Genomic DNA, 19,789 nt, shown 5'->3' on the forward strand with positions numbered 1-19,789 from the left:
TCAAAATTTCGATACATGTTGCGCTCAATTCATTATCATGGCATCCATTTAAAAATGGTCGTCTCAATTTGTCCGTCGCGTCGGTTTCCTGTCACGTCTATATAATCACGTTGTGAGTTTATTGTGTATAAATAGTGTTATAATTGTTTATTATTTATTATCGTTATTGTCTATGAGTGTTTATGTAAATTCAATTTCATGAAATATGTGCAGAGTATATAAGGAATATTATATGCTCAAATATTGTAGTTGCGTGTATAGTGTAGTGGATAGCGTTAGTGTTTAGTATGCGTTAGGTCTAGGGTTCGTGTCTCCCCCCATCGGTTAATAATTCATTTCGTTAATATGCGGTTATTCAATAAGTGGTGTGTATTAATTAACAAAAATGTGTATAAAATATCTCAAGTGACATTGAATTTAATTAATTGAGTGATTCCAATTTTTTGTTTCCCATTTCCATTACTATGGATCACCCAACCATAGATCTTTTGCTGCTCCAACAATATACAGCCAGCCATAGAATATGGATGCAGCAACCTTAACTATGGATATCCCGTATTTTTCAATATAATATGGCTGTGATATCCATGTATCTGGATGTGTCAACTATTCCTTTTTCTCCGTGTGTACACGGAAAAAGCAAGTAATTGGATAGCCACAAAAATTTGATTTGTTTTTCTCTAATTTTTCCCTGTTTTCCAGATAAATTTTTTACTTTTTCTTTGATCCCTATTAAAAAAAATTCCAGAAAATTGAGATTCTACATAAAAAAAACAATTTTTAGAAATAAAAATTTGATTTTAAACTTTAATGCTGTCTACCAATTTCAAAAATAAAATTCCCTCCTTCGGTTATTTTCAAGAAGTTTCAATTAAATTATTTTAAAAAATTCAATTATTTTTAAAAGAATTTTAAAAAATTTCAATTATTTAAAAAGATTTTCAATTAATGCTGTTTTTTACGTCAACAATAAATACATTCGATTGTCACTCTTTGTAAAAATGAACTGTTTACCAATTATTAAATTATTATTTTTAATTCAACTCCCACAAAATTTCAATAAATTTTGATAAGAAAATTTTTCTTTAAATTCAAGTATCTGTAAAAAATTAAATTTAAATTTTCCCAAAAACCTTTTTTCAGAATTTTTAATAAAATTATTTCAAATTTCAATAATTTTTTAAATAAATAATTAATTATTATTAATTTCTTCAAAGTATACCTAATCGAAATTTTCCAAAATTTTAGTTTTAAATTTTCTGAAATTCAATTAACTCAGAAAATTGCAACCGTTTTTAACTAAAATCTTCTGTAAGTTAATTAAATAATTAATAACTCGAAAAAAGTTATTGCATTTAATTTATGTACAAAAAGTATTTACAAAAATAAGAAAGAATCGAGAATCATAAATTTTAAAATTCATTGTGATTCAAAAATACTTAAGGTAGAAATAAATTTATGGAGAAATCAAGGTTTTTAAGTTTTGAAAGAATGTTATGACCAAAAAAGCAGAATTTCTGTAATAATTCTAGAGATTTCTAATTTTGCCAGTAATTTTTATAACATTGCGTGACAATTCCCTATGATTTTCTTGACCAATTTCATTATCCCTGATTTCCCTGACCTATGGCAACCCTGATGAAGTAATTATTTTTACTACTTTAATAGTCAAACCTAAACCATTTATGAAGTAAAATGTAGGGGAGACTGGGGTAAACCCGCGCACAGGGTAAACCCGCTCACCAGCGATTTAACGCGATTGAACTCAACTTAAGATGGAGATATTGATACTGTGAATAGTACTTACCATTCAACTTATATTAAGGATGTCCTTTTTCGAAGTACATGTATAGTTTTATCTTATTTCAAAAAGATTTAATTAAATTTATTCTGAAATGTGAGGAATACACTCGGGGTAAAGTCGCTCACTTAGTTTTTAATTTAAAATTTAGAATAAAATAATTTCACGTATTATATTTCAACAATAACACAATTTATGACTTACACGGAGAAAAAGGAATAGTTGACACATCCACACTGAAAGAAGAAAAGCACAGAATCCGTACTGTGACAAACACCGGCCGTGTAAAATGCGTGTCAGTGCCCGTTCTTAATTTTATTTAGTTGGTGTCATTCATAGTTCAGATACTATGCTCAAGCAGCGCGGCGGCGGTACGAACTAATTAGTACAGGATCTGTTTCATAGCGACCGACAGATACTGTACTTCTAAACAGTAGCATTTGAAGTACAACATCTGTACCTCAAGCCAAAGTCAAAATCCGTTTCACATTTTAGCACGACACCTATCACACAGTGGCACTGCTGCTGCGTTCAATTGGAGTACAGATGCTGAACTTTTCCATTTCAGAATCTGTGCTTTTCTTCTCTCAGTGCAGATACATGGATATCACAGCCATATTATATTGAAAAATACGGGATATCCATAGTTAAGGTTGCTGCATCCATATTCTATGGCTGGCTGTATATTGTTGGAGCAGCAAAAGATCTATGGTTGGGTGATCCATAGTAATGGAAATGGGAAACAAAAAATTGGAATCACTCAATTAATTAAATTCAATGTCACTTGAGATATTTTATACACATTTTTGTTAATTAATACACACCACTTATTGAATAACCGCATATTAACGAAATGAATTATTAACCGATGGGGGGAGACACGAACCCTAGACCTAACGCATACTAAACACTAACGCTATCCACTACACTATACACGCAACTACAATATTTGAGCATATAATATTCCTTATATACTCTGCACATATTTCATGAAATTGAATTTACATAAACACTCATAGACAATAACGATAATAAATAATAAACAATTATAACACTATTTATACACAATAAACTCACAACGTGATTATATAGACGTGACAGGAAACCGACGCGACGGACAAATTGAGACGACCATTTTTAAATGGATGCCATGATAATGAATTGCGCGCAACATGTATCGAAATTTTGAACTAACTATGGATCTCCCAACCAAAGTTTATATGGATGAGGCAGCCATATGTGAAAATCCATAGCATGAATTGTAAGCCCAACCATGCCTATGGATGTCACATCCATATTTGATTCAACAATATAATATGGCTCCCTCATCCATTGAATATGGAATGTGCTTCCATTCTGAAAGTTGTCTCTTCCATTGAATTGGATAACACAACAATATTCTGCTCAACAATATTTTTATGGATATCTCTTCCAGACCTTTTCTTTCCGTGTATTAAAACCAAAATTGTGACTACATTTCACTTTCTCTTAATAAAATATAACACTATTTAAATCCATAGTTGTAATTCATGAAATCTATGTTCATTATTTATTAAACCAATTTGTTGTTTATAGAAATGTTTATATAACTCATAAATTATCAATAATAAATCATACTTAAGACGGGAATAAGACGAATTTTAATATTTAAAAAATAAAACTGTTCCGTCTTGAAAAGATCAAGTGAGCGGGTTTACCCTGGAAAATTGTGATTTCGAAATTTGGTATATGTGTATTAAAAAGTTTCTCTAAGTAAAACTAAAAAAGATAAATCAAAAACTCTTTTTTATTTTTTTAGTAGAAATCATAAGCTTTCAAATGATATAAATTAACTTGGATTTAGAGAATAATTTCCTAGATTTTTACCGATCTGAAAAAAAGTGAGCGGGTTTACCACAGTCTCCCCTATGTTAAATTAAAAATTTTATTATAAAACATACAGCTAAACTAAAGTGTTTCAAGAAATTGTTTTAAAAATTCTATTTTTGGCATGTGTTACGATAGTAAAAGTAGAAAAAAATTTTTCTTGATTGTTCTTTTAGAAATTAGCTTTATTAACTCCACACGAAACGAAAGCTTCAAGATACAGGATTAAGTGAATACGATGATTGCAGTTAAAAAGTTAAAGCTAATTTTATAAAGTGTTTCCTAAAGTAAATTTTTTCAACTTCAAAATTTTCAAATCGATGTTCCGTTTCTGTCAGTCAGTGCCCGGAAATTATTACTATTTTCGAAATTTCGTCACAACTAGGGCTTCAAAATGAATTTGGTTTCTGCTACTAAAATTGAGCTTGAATTTCTAATTGAAAATTTAAGTGATTCCGATATTATTTCTAAAATTTAAAAGGGCTATTTAAATTTGTTATGTATTTAGAAAAAAATGCAATATCTTCCTCAACTAAATTAAAAAAAATAAATTCTTATAAACAAAATTAGATTACCAAAACAGTTTACACAAATCAACTTGCAAATGATCGTTTCTCTATTCCATAGTAAAAACATTGTTAAAATTGCTTTTCACAATCTGCATTGTTTACACTAAACAAAAAACGCGCGAGTCGTCGTGAATGAAAAACTCTATTGTCGAAAATTTGAGTAAACTGACTTTAAATCAGTTAGTCTTTAAACATTGGAACATTTCAAGGAGAAGCATTTAAAATTGATCAATACATGTGTCCCACATATTCAACAGCAAATTCTATTTGAAGCTTGGAAGTTTACATTCATGAGGATAATTATTCTTGACGTTGCGAAATACACTCTTTCTCTTTAGAGTATAGAAGCAGTAGGAGCAAGTATCTCCGGGTTCGATGGACCGTCGACGAGAACGAAAACAGAAAAATAAAAATTTCCAATACAGTTCCATTATTCTGGAGACCTAGTTTTTTCGGCAAGTGCCAATCGATTCAGAGGAGAGCAATGCGAGCTTTTACACTCACAGAAAAAAGGAAAAAGAGACAGACAGAGGGAAAGAGAGAGAGAATATTTCCCCTCGATCAAATGAAATGTTCATCCCTCACAATATTTTACTTCAAGAGTTTATCCTCTGCTATTGTTTTCTCCCAGGGTATTTTTATCAATTTTCGAAATACATCCAACTTTAAATTTTCCACTTGACAAGGAAAATTCCCTGTATAAGAAAAAAAATTTATCATCCCATAAACTAAATTTAAAACTTTTATGCCATCCTCTCTACTAAACTGCCTAATATGAAAAAATATATTCTCAAGTTTACAAAAAGAAAGATAAACTTGAAAGTCTTGGTGAAAAATAAAAAAACGAAATTACACAAAAAAAGAAGGAAATTGACGTTGTTGATAGCAATTTTGACTTAATATTTTTTTCTCACTGAGTGCTTACAGGATTCTGCAAGTTCATATTGTGGAATATAATAAATGCCATCATAAAATTATAGGGGTTCGATTCCTATCGCAGCCATTAAGACTCCCTCATGCGCGTTAATGCGTTAGTGAGAAGAAAAATTGATCGCTGTTCAGAAAGGAAAAGTTAATGGCTATAGGACAAAAATACGTATATGAATACGCGACGATGCGTGAGTAAAACGAATTACGTTACATGCACTTGCATAATAATGTGGAATTCCCCTTGTTCATTATTGGAAAAGTGCCCCTTGTATATATAAGGACACCCATAATTTTTTTGAAGGTCGCGTCATCATTTCAAAAAGGGAACACAAATTTCACGTGTCAATGATTAATAACATTGTAAAAGTCAATTTTTAGAATAATTTATAATAACAGTAGAATTCGCTTATAACGAGTCCGGATATAAAGAACAAGTTTTCGTAACTTGGTTGGATTCAATGTTATAACGAACAAAAATTGTAAACACAGTGAAAACTAAAAAAGTGCGAATGTGTGAAAACCCCGATTTAGACCAAGCTCTTTTAAAGTGGTTCAAAATTCAAAAAAATCAAGGAATACCTACTATAAGTGGGCCTATCTTAAAGCTACGAGCTGAAAAATTTGCAAGAGAAAGTGGTAAAAATGATTTTAAGTGTAGTGATTTGGTTCCTCATTATCCTAATAGGCAAACCATAATAACTAAATAAATTAAACAATACATATATAGGTGATTCTCCGCGTACACTGAAAAACTTTTTGTTTAAAAAATTAATAGAATTCATTTCAAACTTTAATATGATGCATTTGAAACAGGGGAAAACGATGTTTTTATGTTATTTAATCGTACGAACGTATCAGCTTTTAACAAAGTAATACAAAAAATTAGTATGGTCCGTGCCAATCTTTATAGTATAAACCATATTAATAGTTGATACGTTAATACGATTAAATAACATAAAAACATCGTTTTCCCCTGTTTGACATGATCATGTTAAATTTTGAAACACAAAGTCTTTCCGTGTAGCGCAAAATTTAATGTCCCTCATGTTTTGTAAGAAATCAGTTTCATATATTGTAATAAGTCTAATGGGGAATAGTAATTTTTATGATGACAAATAAAAGTCTATAGTTGTTTTTATTCAAAAGTTTATAATTTTGCTTAAAAATCTGTTTTAAGGTGCCAAAACATCATGGTGTAATCAGTCCCTACTACCATTTTATATATTAAATTTTATTGTTTCAGTAAAATATAGTAATAAATATAATAAATATTGACATTTTCTTATTGCCAATTAGTGGAATTTAGAAAAACAAAACACTTGTGAAAAGAAAAATTTATTTTTTAATATTATTGTAGTTATTTCTTGTCCCCAGTTTTCGCGTCATGGTAAAATCACTTTGTAAAATTGCATAATTTACATAAAAAATCAAATTGCATAATTGAGAAAAAACTAGAAATTTCTAGCCCTAAGTAAAGCTTATGAAAAAATAACAATTAATTGTTTAAACAATGTTTAATTAATTTATTTTTTATTTTTTATCATTAGTAGATGTTTTACTCAATGAAAAATTGTACAATTGAGAAAAGACTAGAAATTATTTTTCTCAACGGAATATTACTCAGTGGTATTCGCAAAATAATTGTTTTATAATAATAACAAAAATTTTTTTTTAGAAAATCCTTTGATATAGTGTTTTTTATATTAAACACTATAGGGAAAACCACATTTTAATGAAAAATAAATTTTTTGAATTTTAGGTGGCACGTTTCAAAAATTCTTCTACTTTAAAAGTATTTTATTAATTATTTTTATATTTTTGCTACTTTAGAAAATATCAGAATGCCTGATTTTCCCATAAAAATCATTTAACAGATTCATTTCGAATTAGAATTTGCATACATATTTGTATAAACTATTAATAATAGGTACTAATTAATTAGATGAATTGATGACAAGTTTCAATCCAAAAAATACACATTTTTGACAATCTTTTTTTTAAATTTCTATTTTTCCTTTCTTAAAGCAGATCATATTGTCGTTTTTGGCTTGTATTAAAATAAAATGAATCACATACAAGAAGATAATTTTTCTAAAAAAAAATGGACCAAAACTAAAGGATGTCTTTTACAATAATTTAAAACTTTTAATTTCTATGTGAAAATCGACAGTTTTGTAGATTTTTCTGCAAATATATTAATTTTCTTAACTAATTTTTATTAATTTTAATTTAAATAACTAATTAAAAAACACTAAACTCCTACTTTCCTTTATTTCAATCAGTAATAGAAAGTTAGAATTTTATTTAAATGATATACTTTCAAATGTTGTTGTACCTTCCTGTAGGAGTGCTTAATTTTGTAATGACAGATGTGACCTTTTACTTATTGGGGCAGAGCAAGAATATAAAAGCTCCCACAGCTCTTTGGATTATGAGCTAATCTACACGTTGGGTTACGATTTATAATCCTATAAACGTATAATGTTATCTGATCACGTCATGTTTAGGGCCTTTTCTATTGATGGTAACCAATATTTTTCCTAGTTACAACGACTTCTGTCTATCGTATGTGTCAATTAATTTTCCAAAAATGTGTATCATTAATTCAGTTTTCATATATACCGTACCATTTTTTTTAATTATTACTCCAGAACATCTGCTCGAAACCAAATTTATATCTTTTAAAAATATTTATCCTTTATTAAAAAGTTTAGAAAATAGTTTTTCAAACGTTTGAGGCAAAAGGGATCAAATTTCAATTATTTATTTTATACAGCCGTGAGTTTTTTTGTCACCAAAGGGAGAGGAGTACAGAAAACAGTTGATAAAACTTGACGTAATTTGTAAACGATCCCTTACTATTATTCTCAAGTTTTTTTCTTATAGAAAAAATCCCCTTTAGAAAATATTTACTTTAAACGCACATTAGAAATAGTTTCCTTCAAAAGAAGCTATTAATGTACTTCAAATTTTTCCAAAGAAATGTTCCTTTATGAATCTATTAACTATACGGTGAGATATTTCAGAGAAATGCTAAAATTTATTTTGAATTTTACAATTAAAAATTTAATATGTACTAACATGTTTTTGGCGTTTTCAACACAGAGAAACTTACAAAGAAATGACTAGTTTTGATATATATTTAATTATAAAGCATCTGTGCACCAAAATTTCAGAAAATATAGTCAAAGGAAAACAAATTGCATTTAACGAAAAAGCATCCCTCTGGTGCTTTAATGCTCACAGCATAATCAGTAATAATTAATTAAACGTTTTATTGCCGTGATTATATCATAAATTAGCTTTCCCATGATCTTGGACACTAAATTCATATGGCAATTATAATTTCAAACATAGTGGCAATGTCTTGTCACAACCATTACGCTCTTCTGTTGCGCGCTTATTTTAATAACATTTTTAAAAAACGCCACAGGCTATAATTAGCCAGCATGTACTTCTCAATTCTGTGTAAATTTTTTTGTTTTAAGTAGAAAATATTAAATATTTTCTTCTACTAAAATTTATAAAGCATTAAAAGTAAATCTTTCCAGATGTACATTATTATCATAATGTTATTAAACATTTTATTAGAGTAACTTCCAATTATATTATATGAAATGTGCAATCTGTTTTCAAAATACAATTTTCATAAAAAGTTTTCGCTAATTATATTTATTCCACGGAGGAGTATAGTTAATTTTCCTTTACGACCTTCATTGAAGCTAAACATGCAGAGTGCATGTAGTATTTATTAACATTTGCATTTAAAGAGATAAAACGAATGAAAAAAATTTACTAAATCTTCTGAACTTTAAGTTGTCCTATTCTAGTTTGTACATTGTGAAATTATTTTCATTGAGATATCACGTCCCAAAGAGGAACAATTTATATCTAGTATATTCATATCGGATTAACTTTTGTATTATACTTTGCCATTAACTAGTCTTGTCGCGAGGGAACGTGCCAGATTAACCTGTACGATAATACTTTTCTTTGTCCCTGGAATTTATAAACGCGATGTGTATATATCTGTATACTCCGTTGCATTTGTTTGTTTCTATATAGTTAAAGAAAAAAAAGAGGGATGTACCTGCAACTTGTTAGAAGACGCAACAACCCGGCAATTCATGGGAAAAATAACAAGCATTAGTACATATAGGACGTACACATCCTTCAGTCATTCTATATACCTTGCCTTGTTTCTTTTTACCATATAGTTGCGGATATACCGAATTTCTCAACAATACTAAAAACGCGCACGGATTATTCTCAATTGCTACCTCTATATAGGAAATTATGATAATTTACGGTATATTGCACTTTTTGTGGTTTATCATTACGTCAAAAAATTTATTCAAATGTTGTCTTTAATCACTTCATTGTTTTTCATTTTACAATGTAATCGGGGAATTTTTTTACAATTTTTTGTTATCATGGACAAAAATATCATTTAATTTTCAGAGTTATTTTACTATTGTAGACATAAAAATTTTTTTAAAGGACTTTATTGTGAATTATCTTAGAAAATATCGAAATTTTAATTTCTAAAAAAACGAAATTAAAAATTGTAACGCGAATTTCTTTGGTTCTTCTGGGAAGTTATTCAGATGAGTGTTTTTTTAAGTTTAATACATCCTTAAGATGAAAAATCAAAAGCTTTTGAATTTTTCCACCCCCTCCATTTTGAAACAGAAACAACTTTTGCAACAGACCGGCATCAGGTCCCTTTTCATTTTTTTGTTTAACAACGAAATAAAATACTTAAAGTATCAATAAATTAATGAAAAATGCATGATTCGACTTGTGAGACCCTGTAGATTAAAAAAAAAGAATCAAAAAAGTCTCGATATTTTTTTTCAAAATTAGTAAATTGCGATTATCTCCGAATCTAGAACCGACAAAATGGTCCTTTTTATTACGAACATCCACATATGTTGGGGATTTAGAAATCATTAAGTAAACTCTGATTTTTAAAATACGACTAATATTAAATCAAGAATTACCAGATTCAAACTAATGTGTAACTATGTTTGGAAATTTAGAAATCATTACCAAGCTCTATAGATTTAACATCAGATTACTCTTAATCATGTTCGAGATAACCGATGTTTTACTTTTTCTTCTATTGACTTTAATAAGTTTTTAAATTCCTGCGCAAGTGAAAAGAGTTGTATTAAAAATCATTTACGTGAACATGCATAATTATAAAAATTATCATTATTCAATTTCTGCGTCTGAATGAAGTCTTGAGTGATCGACATTCTTTTACAGTGTATCAAAAAAAGTAAATTTGTATCAAAAGTGCAAATAATAAGTTTGTTACCCTGCGAGGTTTAAAATCCTTCTTGACAAAACCTAGCTTAGTACTTAATGCGTTTTAACGATTAGGAACACTATCAGAGACATGAGAATTTTAAACTCAGACTATACGAAGCGTGACTGCAGATACAATCGACAGTTCATATCGAAAATGCAATCAATAATTTCTTTGCTTTTAAAAGAAAAATTGAATCAACTAAGAAACAGCTACAAAAACTGTTTTGGGATTGAAAAGAAAAATTCCATATTTATACTTGACTTAAAAAGTATATGAAAATATTGAATGTGAGGTTGAATAACCTTGTTTCGGATGTACTTATCGGTAAATGACAGAGAAAAATATGTGCACTGACCTGCCGAAGGCGGAGACGCTAGCTGGAACGGGGAAAGGCAGACCCAGGCTAAGGCCCCGGAGACCAAGGTGAGGTGGCGGAGGATGCAAAAAGCCTCCCACAGGGGGCACAAGTGGCACTCCTGGTGCAGTCGTTGAGACCATGCAACCATGATCACCTGGATAAGTCGGTGGCATCGAACATGATCGTAAGGCCCTTCGATGCTCTCTTCTCATTCTCCTCTCTCGTCTCCTTGCGTCGCGCACATCATCTGTTTCCTGAGTAGACAGTGAAGTAATTTGTGGACCAATTTGGGGTCCCACTTCCGTTTGCGCCTCCGTCGAGGTGTAGGAGCGGGGATTCTCGGTGATCGTTTCATTTTGCGGGTCCTGCTCCGCCTCGGGGTTACCATTAACATTTTCCACGACACCTCCATCAACGGTGACGACACTTATGGGCTGTGGGGCATTCCCAGAAAGAGCCCCGGCCATTGTACGCTCCTGAACATCGGTCTCCACAGTAACGCTTTACCCCCCTCGCTCTCTTCCTCTTCTCCTTCCCAATCGCTCACTCTCTTTCTCTTGTTGCCAGAGTTTCAGTCACCTTTCTTTGTCAATGTTTTGCTGCTTCTCTCTTTCCTTCTCCGTTTTACACTCACTTGAATTGTCCCTCTTTCTCTTTCTGCCGGGAAGTGTTTTGTTCTCCCTCTCTTTCTCTCTTTTCAGGTTCTCCTCTCCCTCTGGAATGACGACAGCCTGACTCTGTTTCTCCCGTAGCGGAACGCGAGTCCGCTTCTTTGTCCGAAGGATCACGCGGTACGCGAGATGAAGGTGGTTCTCCACTTCCTCGAGGTTCAGTCTTAACCGCGGCTCTCTTTAACGACTGCACGGGTTAATTCTGCACGGCCATTAAGAGTGCTGCCGTACAGATCTGGTGAGTCGATTTGTCCACCCGGAGAGATGATTCCTCTTTGTTTTTTATTGATCTTTGCAGAGAGTGGAAAAAGCAGGCATAATGTCACGGTTCAGTGAATACTTTGGCTTCGGTTTTTGGAACCAAGGTTATTTGATATTGACAATCAGGACACCTTGCTGTTTGACTCGAAACGCTCATGGGAGCGTCTCGGCATAAAGGCTCCTTTTTGCAGCAAGAATTCTAAATTCGTTCCCATGAAGAGGTGTGAGGATTTTTCGCAAATTTTCGTCTCGCTTCAATTAAAAATGTTTTTCTCCTTTATATTTGGTGGCTAGAAGTCCTGGCAGACACTTTGGCCGCTGTACCGCTTCCACCTTGGTACACCAGTCACGTCAGCATGATCTGAAAATAACAAAAAAATGTCCGTCTTAGCATTCTCCTAAAAGGAACGGTCACTTTTGCGCCTACATTGCTCTTGGCGAACGGTCGTGACCGCTTGCCAAGAGCGAACAATCTGGCGCGAGGTGCCACCGACAGACCGCTCCAGATTGTCACAGTGCTCGATTTCTTAGTTTAGGTGAAGGATGTAACCGAGAAGAATTCTTTTAATTTCGTTTTATTTTGTTCACAAGGATTTTCTCAGGCTGAAGGAGAAACAAATTCCTTGGTTCGCTTTGTACAATCAAAGCCAATCAAGCGTGGTAGTAGTGTCAATGTCGAATTTACATATACTCATTATTTCTTTTGCAATTTAACACCGAGATTACAAAATTAAATTTTTCAGATTACTCAGAGATTCTTATTTTGTAAATAATTTACCCAATTATTTTAAATAAAATTTATTTTATTCTTCAATTAAAGGAAAATTTATGTATGTAGTTCATTTTCTATAGGAGAAAAACAGCCTGGACAAAAGCCTAGAGAATTTTAACTTAAATTAGAACTAGGAGAATGAAAATCTTAATAACCAACTGAGAAAAAATCTATTTTTTTCATCGAGATAAACATCCGAGGTAACTAAATTTCAAAGCAGAATTCTACCATTTAATTAATTTAAATTAAACTGATAAAATATTAGTTTCTGTAAAAGCAGAATAATTAATTTACAAAAGGTGGATCTGAAATCAGAAACATTTTACTAAAATCGTAAATTGAAGTAAATAACAACAGTTGAACTGGATAACAAAGAATGAAATGAAATAGTAGATGAAAAAACGGAACATCTGTTAAATATAACGTGAATAAAGTGAAAATAAAAATGAAAAATTATAAAACAGGCTTGAAATTAATTTTTAATTAAATATTTCCTACGTTTAATTTTACAAATCTACCTCCGTAATTTTCATTTATTTTCAAATTGAATGCTGCAGAGACGCGACAAATTCTTTTATTAAATTGTTTCAATATAATATACAAAATATTTGACAATTATTTCCATGTCACTGAAAAAGACGAAGCATAGTTTCTACATGCTTTAAACCAATATCCCGACTGGTTTAACATTTTGATCTATCAACAACTGACACTTTTGTGAATCACTCCTTTATATATATAGAAGTCATTTTCAATATTATCAATCATATTTGTAATTTTTGAATAAAATGTATCGATCATGTTACATTCAGTGCTGAATTGATTGATTGATAAATTCTTTACTTTCAAGTACTATTGTAATTGAATTTTGTATAGCAATTATTTAGACTGGCTATTACTAAATTTAATGAACAAAAATATGAAGTAAAATGACAATTTTAGACAGCATTTCAACATTTGGGGCATTTAATTTTAATACATATAGTAAATAACATGCACTCGAGTTGAATCGAATTTTAGTACTGAATAATTTTTGAGGTTTTTATACAAGCACAAGTGGAGAGCGTCAAATGGAATTATGAAAGGATAAGTGGAATTCAATAATGTTTTAATCGAAACATTATTGTAAAGCAATAATAGGATAAATATATATATGAATTTTGAAAATAATAGAATTTTATAGATGTAAACCCTTAAATCTTGTTAAATTACTATTACCGAAAATATTGCAAAAATTTATGACAAAATTAACTCATTTTTTTGTGTATTAGGTCTTTAAATAATAATTTTAATAGTAACATTCTAATAATTAATATGATTGTTTATGAACGATACGATATGTATTTTAAAGTTATAAAGTGTTGAATTTTAAAAAATTTGAAGAAATAATATTATATGAAAAAATAAAATGTTTTAAATTTAACAATTTAACCATTAATAATTATTAATAACAATTAATAACAGTTAATAATTTCTAAGATTAATATAAAATATTTGTTAAAATAATAATTTCAATTGGGAGCGTTCACAAATGATGTCACGCTTTTGGGGGTAGGGGAGGGGTCTCTACTAAACGTGACACAATGTATTTTTCTCATGTGAAATTGCAAAAATTGCGTGACAGGGGGGAGGGGGGGGGGTCGAAAATCTCCAAAAATTGCGTGACATCATTTGTGAACGCTCCCATTGTTAAATATTGACTTAATATTGAAGTTACAACCGATCATCAACTAAGAGTAAACTATATCTTATTATTAATAACAATTTTTTTACAAAATAAAAGAATTTTTAATTTTTTAAATTTACACCTAAATTATGTGCTTTAAAGTAAAAATAAGACAGTTTGAACTTTGGCACCTTATTTTCAATTCTGCTCTCGACCTAATAATTTGTTTTTATTACCTTTTAATACTGATTCGTAATTTATAACCAGTCTTCAAAGTTAATAAAAGACAAAAATTAAAAGAAATTACATACTTTAAAAAAAAATCTTATAAATATTTACCATTTAAATAAATATTAATTATTCATATTTTGCTTATTTATACAGAAAGTAATTACACTGTTAGTAATAATTATTATGATTATAATAAAAACAAAAAATTATATACTAATAATTATTAGTAATATATATAATAATAATAATATGTAATAACAATTATCGAATTATAATAAACTGTATAAGTGGACCACGGACTGTTGTATTGAATTTCATATTAAATAAAAAACAAAATTATTTTTACTCTAATGGTTGAAAATTGGTTTCCCTCACTGTATTAAATATCGGTAATATTTATTTACCTTACCAATGTTTATTTGTCGTCTCTAAAAAATTGAATATATGAAACTAACTTTTCCCTCGAAATTACAAATTCTTGTAATACATTATTCTCCAGGGTAATTGTATTTTCTTTATTTATAGATCGTCACCTTAGGTCTCGAATACTATTTTTGTGAGTTAGGTTAATTAGAAAGTTACACTTCTATGCACTTAATTCGAAAGTGTTTGTATTTGAAGGCAAGTAATTTTGAAAGCGTTAAAATATTTAACTGTATCTCCGAATTAAATCTGCCACAATTCCTGTGAAAAAAAAATTTCCCCAAGAAAACATCAGATTATTTGGATTTTTAAATAAGTAAAAATTTTTATTATTGACAGCCGAATATATAGTAATATTAAATGCAGGGTGGCCGCAAGATTGACTTTATCAATTTCCCTGACATTTCCCTGACATTTTACTGACATAACAACGAATTTCCCTGACAAAAATTTTTTTGTTTAGAGCAAAAAATGTATTGTATGACCGTCTTAATTTCTTTAATTGCCCTGACAAAAAAATTTTTCCTGACATTTCCCTGACTTTACTGACAAAAATTTTTTTTCTCGACATTTCCCTTCTTATTTAATTGCCCTGACAAAAAAATTTTTCCTGACATTTCCCTGACTTTACTGACAAAAAATTTTTTTCCTGACATTTCCCTGACTTTACTGACATGTGGCCATCCTGAAATGAGAAAAATTAATTAATTTTTGTTTTATTTTCAATATTAAATAAAGAAAACTTGATGCACAAATTTTATAAATACATTATTATTATTTTCTGATTAAAAAGAGACACCATGATTTTTACTTCATGATTCAAACTATATAAATTTTAGAGAAAGGTGCAAAAAAAAGAAAGGGAAAAAGAAGACTAATGTAGTTCAAATATAAAGGATTCGCATAGTCATTTGTTAAAGGCGATTAAGCTCAGCCTTCTCAAGCAAAATGTAACATAATTTATCGTCCCCAAAGCCACAAGAAGTTATTTCTAGATTATCATGTATTATAAACTCGGGTCACTATTCTAAACTACAATACTGTAGATATTCCTCGAGCGAAAAACTTATTTATTTTCATATTTATTTTACGTGCAATGCGATATATTCCAACATTTTTTACTCTCATTTACAGCGATTTGTCATCTTAAAGGGGGAAATTTTTTTTCATTAAATTTTATATTTATCATAAAGGTCTGAAGCAGATTTTTAAATTTTAGTCAAGTGAGAAATTATCAATTTTTACATTTCTTTATCAAAAAAACTTTTAAGGCACTTAACATTAAGTCTTGACTTAATAAAACCCATTTGTCTCTATACTAAATCATGATTCTTTGCCAATTGCAATTTTTTTTGACATAGGAATTGTTACAAAATTATTAAACTAAATGTGTATTTTCATAACTAGTGGCTAATTAATTAATGCGATCACAAAGTCTGCAAAACTTTCTTATTTTAATTATTTGTAATAATTTATCACCTGAGGAAAGAATTTTGATTTTATCTCTATATAATATGTTTTCATTTTGTCTCGAGCACACGTTTAATTTAAAATATTGAAATTCTTTTTGTCACTATATACATGTATATAATTTACGCCAAATTTCTTCAGTAAAACTTTAACAATTCATCATTTTGGTGTATACAATTTATTTTTCACACTTTTAATTACGACTTTGTAGACGAAGGAGGCGCAATTAAAACTTGGCATGCAAACTTCTCGTAAATTCTATAGTTGTATACTTTATGGAATGAGAAATCATAAATTTGTAAAATCCTGTGGACAAAATAAAAGTAAAAAAAAAGAATTATAATTCCTGACTTTGTAATTTTAATCTAAAACTATATTTTCCGCAAATTTCTTTCCCTATAAAAGATTCTACTTGCATATGTATGAAAATCAGTTTTCATCAAGTGAAACATTATTTGTAATGAGGTACAAATAAAAATTCATTAAATTTATTATACTTTCAAAAAGGCAATGTATATATGGTAGATTTTAATCAATTATATTCACATATACATAAAATAATATTAATCTTTCGACCTTCCTAATTAGCACACTGTATACTAATTAAATAAATACACAGTTTTTTTCATGAATTTGTTAACAGCTCGCAGTTAATTATATAGTGACGAAGCATTCGACACCTTTTATAATTTTACAAGAGATTTATTTATCTTGTTTTGAAAATCTGGTTATGTTTCTAGTTCAAAAAATTTCTTTTACGTTTAGAAGTAGTTTAATTTATTAATTATTTCATCTTTTTTAAATTCTTTGCATAAACAATTTTTGGATTTAATATGTTTTTAAAGAAAATTTTAAAACAGGTCCCAAAATTTGCCTTCCATTTCCTTCATCAATCGTATATTTATTGTAGTATAATAAATTAGTATATTTATTGTAATTAGTAAAAAATTGTTTAAATTATTAACCAAGAAGAATAATTTGTAAGTCAAGTAGAAATATTTCAGTTTCAAAAATCAAGGAAATAATATACCTATTTCCTTTTTGAGTTTCATTATGGAATAAAGGGAAATAATTAAAGAAATGAGAATACATTTTATGAATATTTTATCGCTAATTTCATAACAGTCAAGGTGTGTAACTGTACGTGAGGACGTTCGAGTTGAGAATATTACCGTCGTGTTTGCGAACGACCGTTTTGACAAACGGTACTCGCAAAGTATATATATATATATATATATATATATATATATAAGTTCGTTTCTGCGATTTAACCGCGTGAACACATGTTTTATACGCAATATATCGCGTATCGACATTAGAGCTTGTGAAAGATTTATATTTTCAACAGAAGAGACATTCGATTTTCAAGATATATATAAAAGTACCTCGACTCTGTTTAAAAGCAAAAAAAAAAGTTCTACAGGTAAATCTATCGATTTAAACGAGTCACTCGGTACACTTGAAACAACGCGACGTATCACAGAGATCGTTGGCCGTGACAATCGATTCTTCCACCAACTTACTCGATCAACTGATTTCTCTCTCAAATACCATTGAAAAATAAACATATAATTACTAAGAAATTTTTAACTACAACTAGAATCGAACGATCAAGTTAAAAAGTAAAAATTAAAAACAGAATAAAAATGAAAATAAATAGAAGAATTTCCAATGAAATAATAAAATAAATTATAAAATAGATATACTCGGAATTATGTTTTAACAGTGAACATAAGTTATGATAATGATTTCCTAATAATTACTTGCGAAAACACATTATGTGCGTGGTACACAGTAAAAAGGAAATTAAAAGTTTAAGAAACGGATGCTGCGTGTGAAAATTGAATTAAAAGAACCGTAAGTAATCGCCAACTGAAGAGTCGTAGACCCTTTAGAGCGTTATGCTTTCTGCAACTTTCGCCTCTTCAGTATCCTACTTTAAATATCCGGACGGAACGAAAAATAATATTATTTAGTTCAGAGAAAAAAATATACACAAACAATTCTTACATTCACAATATCGGATTGTTTATTCATGAACTGAAAAATCTAATTTTTTATTACAAATTTTTTTCAAAAATTTGCATTTATTCTGAAATTTTCGGTTAGAAAAATACAAACCAAATAGTTAGTTCTAATAATCTACTTGGTAAATTTAACAATTCCTTTTTCTTTGCGCATATAAAATATATAATTTAACTAATCAATGACACAAAATACCTCTTTTCTAGTTAACTTTTCTTTTTATGACTCCTCTGTATAAAGAACTAGCATATAAGGAAGATGAATGTATACAGATAAGAAAAGGCACCGACAATTAGTAATTTACGATCAGTTTTGTATATTCCTTCCTGGAACTTGATATTCAAATTGCTGTGATATCTAACATTAGTCTTTTACCTATCAATTGTCGATCATTATTTTACGAATACTTTTAAAAGACTCAAGAGTGAAATTCGTTCAGCTTACAGATTTTTTTCCTTCCGTTTCTTTTCTTTTTTTTCGGTGGATCAATCATCTGATTTATTGTTGTTTCTCATGCTTCCATAAAGAAAATTACTTTAACTTCAAAGAAGGAAGATATAACCAGTGTAATTTCAGTATGTAAAATACTTTAAAAGAATTCTACAGAATATTTAGTATGTAATTTCCCTTCTACTCCATAGTAAAATTCTGCCTAATTGTTCAAAATTAAACAAATAATAATAAAATTTAGAAAAAACCAAATTAAATTTAAAAATTTAAATACATTAACTTCAACAGAATGTAAAAAAGACATTTAGATCAAAATTGAGCAGATAAAAGATTACAATCTTAAAGAAATGGAAAAGTAAAAAAGAAAAGTGAAAAAAATGTAAAAGGCATAAGTATAATAATTAGTACAAAATGTCGAAAAAAATGTAATAGCATCATTTAACAGTGAATGACAATAAGGTTCCCGTAAGTGCACAACAATTTTCAGTTAATTTAACGAAATAACCTAATCTTAATCTGATCAAGGCCACTCTGCCTTTGTTTGTGATCATAACCGTAAATTTTTAACAATATTTATTCTATATTCTTTTCTTTTTCTTAGTTGGAATAAATTCGATCTTAAGCGAAAGTGATGAAAAGTGATATATATAGAAAGTGATATATGTATAAGTGATATATAAGTGATGTTCCTCTTTAAAGAAAAGAAAAGCGGGCCACACGGATTGCTCAAAATCTGTCAGAATTTCACTTTTCTACAATTAAATTAGAACTTGAAAATGTTGACAATAACCGGAACATCTTTATCAATGTCCGACATCAGTTAAGAAATTATCTTTCTCCTTTTAACGAAAGTCAATGAAGACTTTATCAGCTCACATAATCTAAAGTGTGCCGAGGCTTATACATTTTTGAAAATGTTATAATATCGAAGGAGCACGAGAATAAAATGGTAATTTTAAGGATAATTGTTATTAAAATA

The 19,789-nt window shown here is 29.4% G+C and overlaps 2 protein-coding genes across 4 annotated transcripts in view; one reads left to right on the forward strand and one right to left on the reverse strand.

Moving 5' to 3' along the window:
- Nucleotides 1–19,789, forward strand: part of LOC122504336 (E3 ubiquitin-protein ligase RNF181-like) — a 250,891-nt gene that overhangs the window by 204,402 nt on the left and 26,700 nt on the right. The gene's annotated exons all lie outside the window — the stretch shown is intronic.
- Nucleotides 1–19,789, reverse strand: part of LOC122504311 — a 144,043-nt gene that overhangs the window by 97,326 nt on the left and 26,928 nt on the right. For all 3 annotated transcript variants that reach the window (XM_043615381.1, XM_043615373.1, XM_043615376.1), the window contains exon 2: nucleotides 10,839–12,134. In XM_043615381.1, the coding sequence (XP_043471316.1) occupies nucleotides 10,839–11,308 (470 nt within the window). In that variant the 5' untranslated portion in view covers nucleotides 11,309–12,134. The remainder of the gene's footprint in view (nucleotides 1–10,838; nucleotides 12,135–19,789) is intronic.

The sequence above is a fragment of the Leptopilina heterotoma genome, unplaced genomic scaffold (assembly GCF_015476425.1).
Source record: "Leptopilina heterotoma isolate Lh14 unplaced genomic scaffold, ASM1547642v1 Lhet_11, whole genome shotgun sequence".
NCBI lineage: Eukaryota > Metazoa > Arthropoda > Insecta > Hymenoptera > Figitidae > Leptopilina > Leptopilina heterotoma.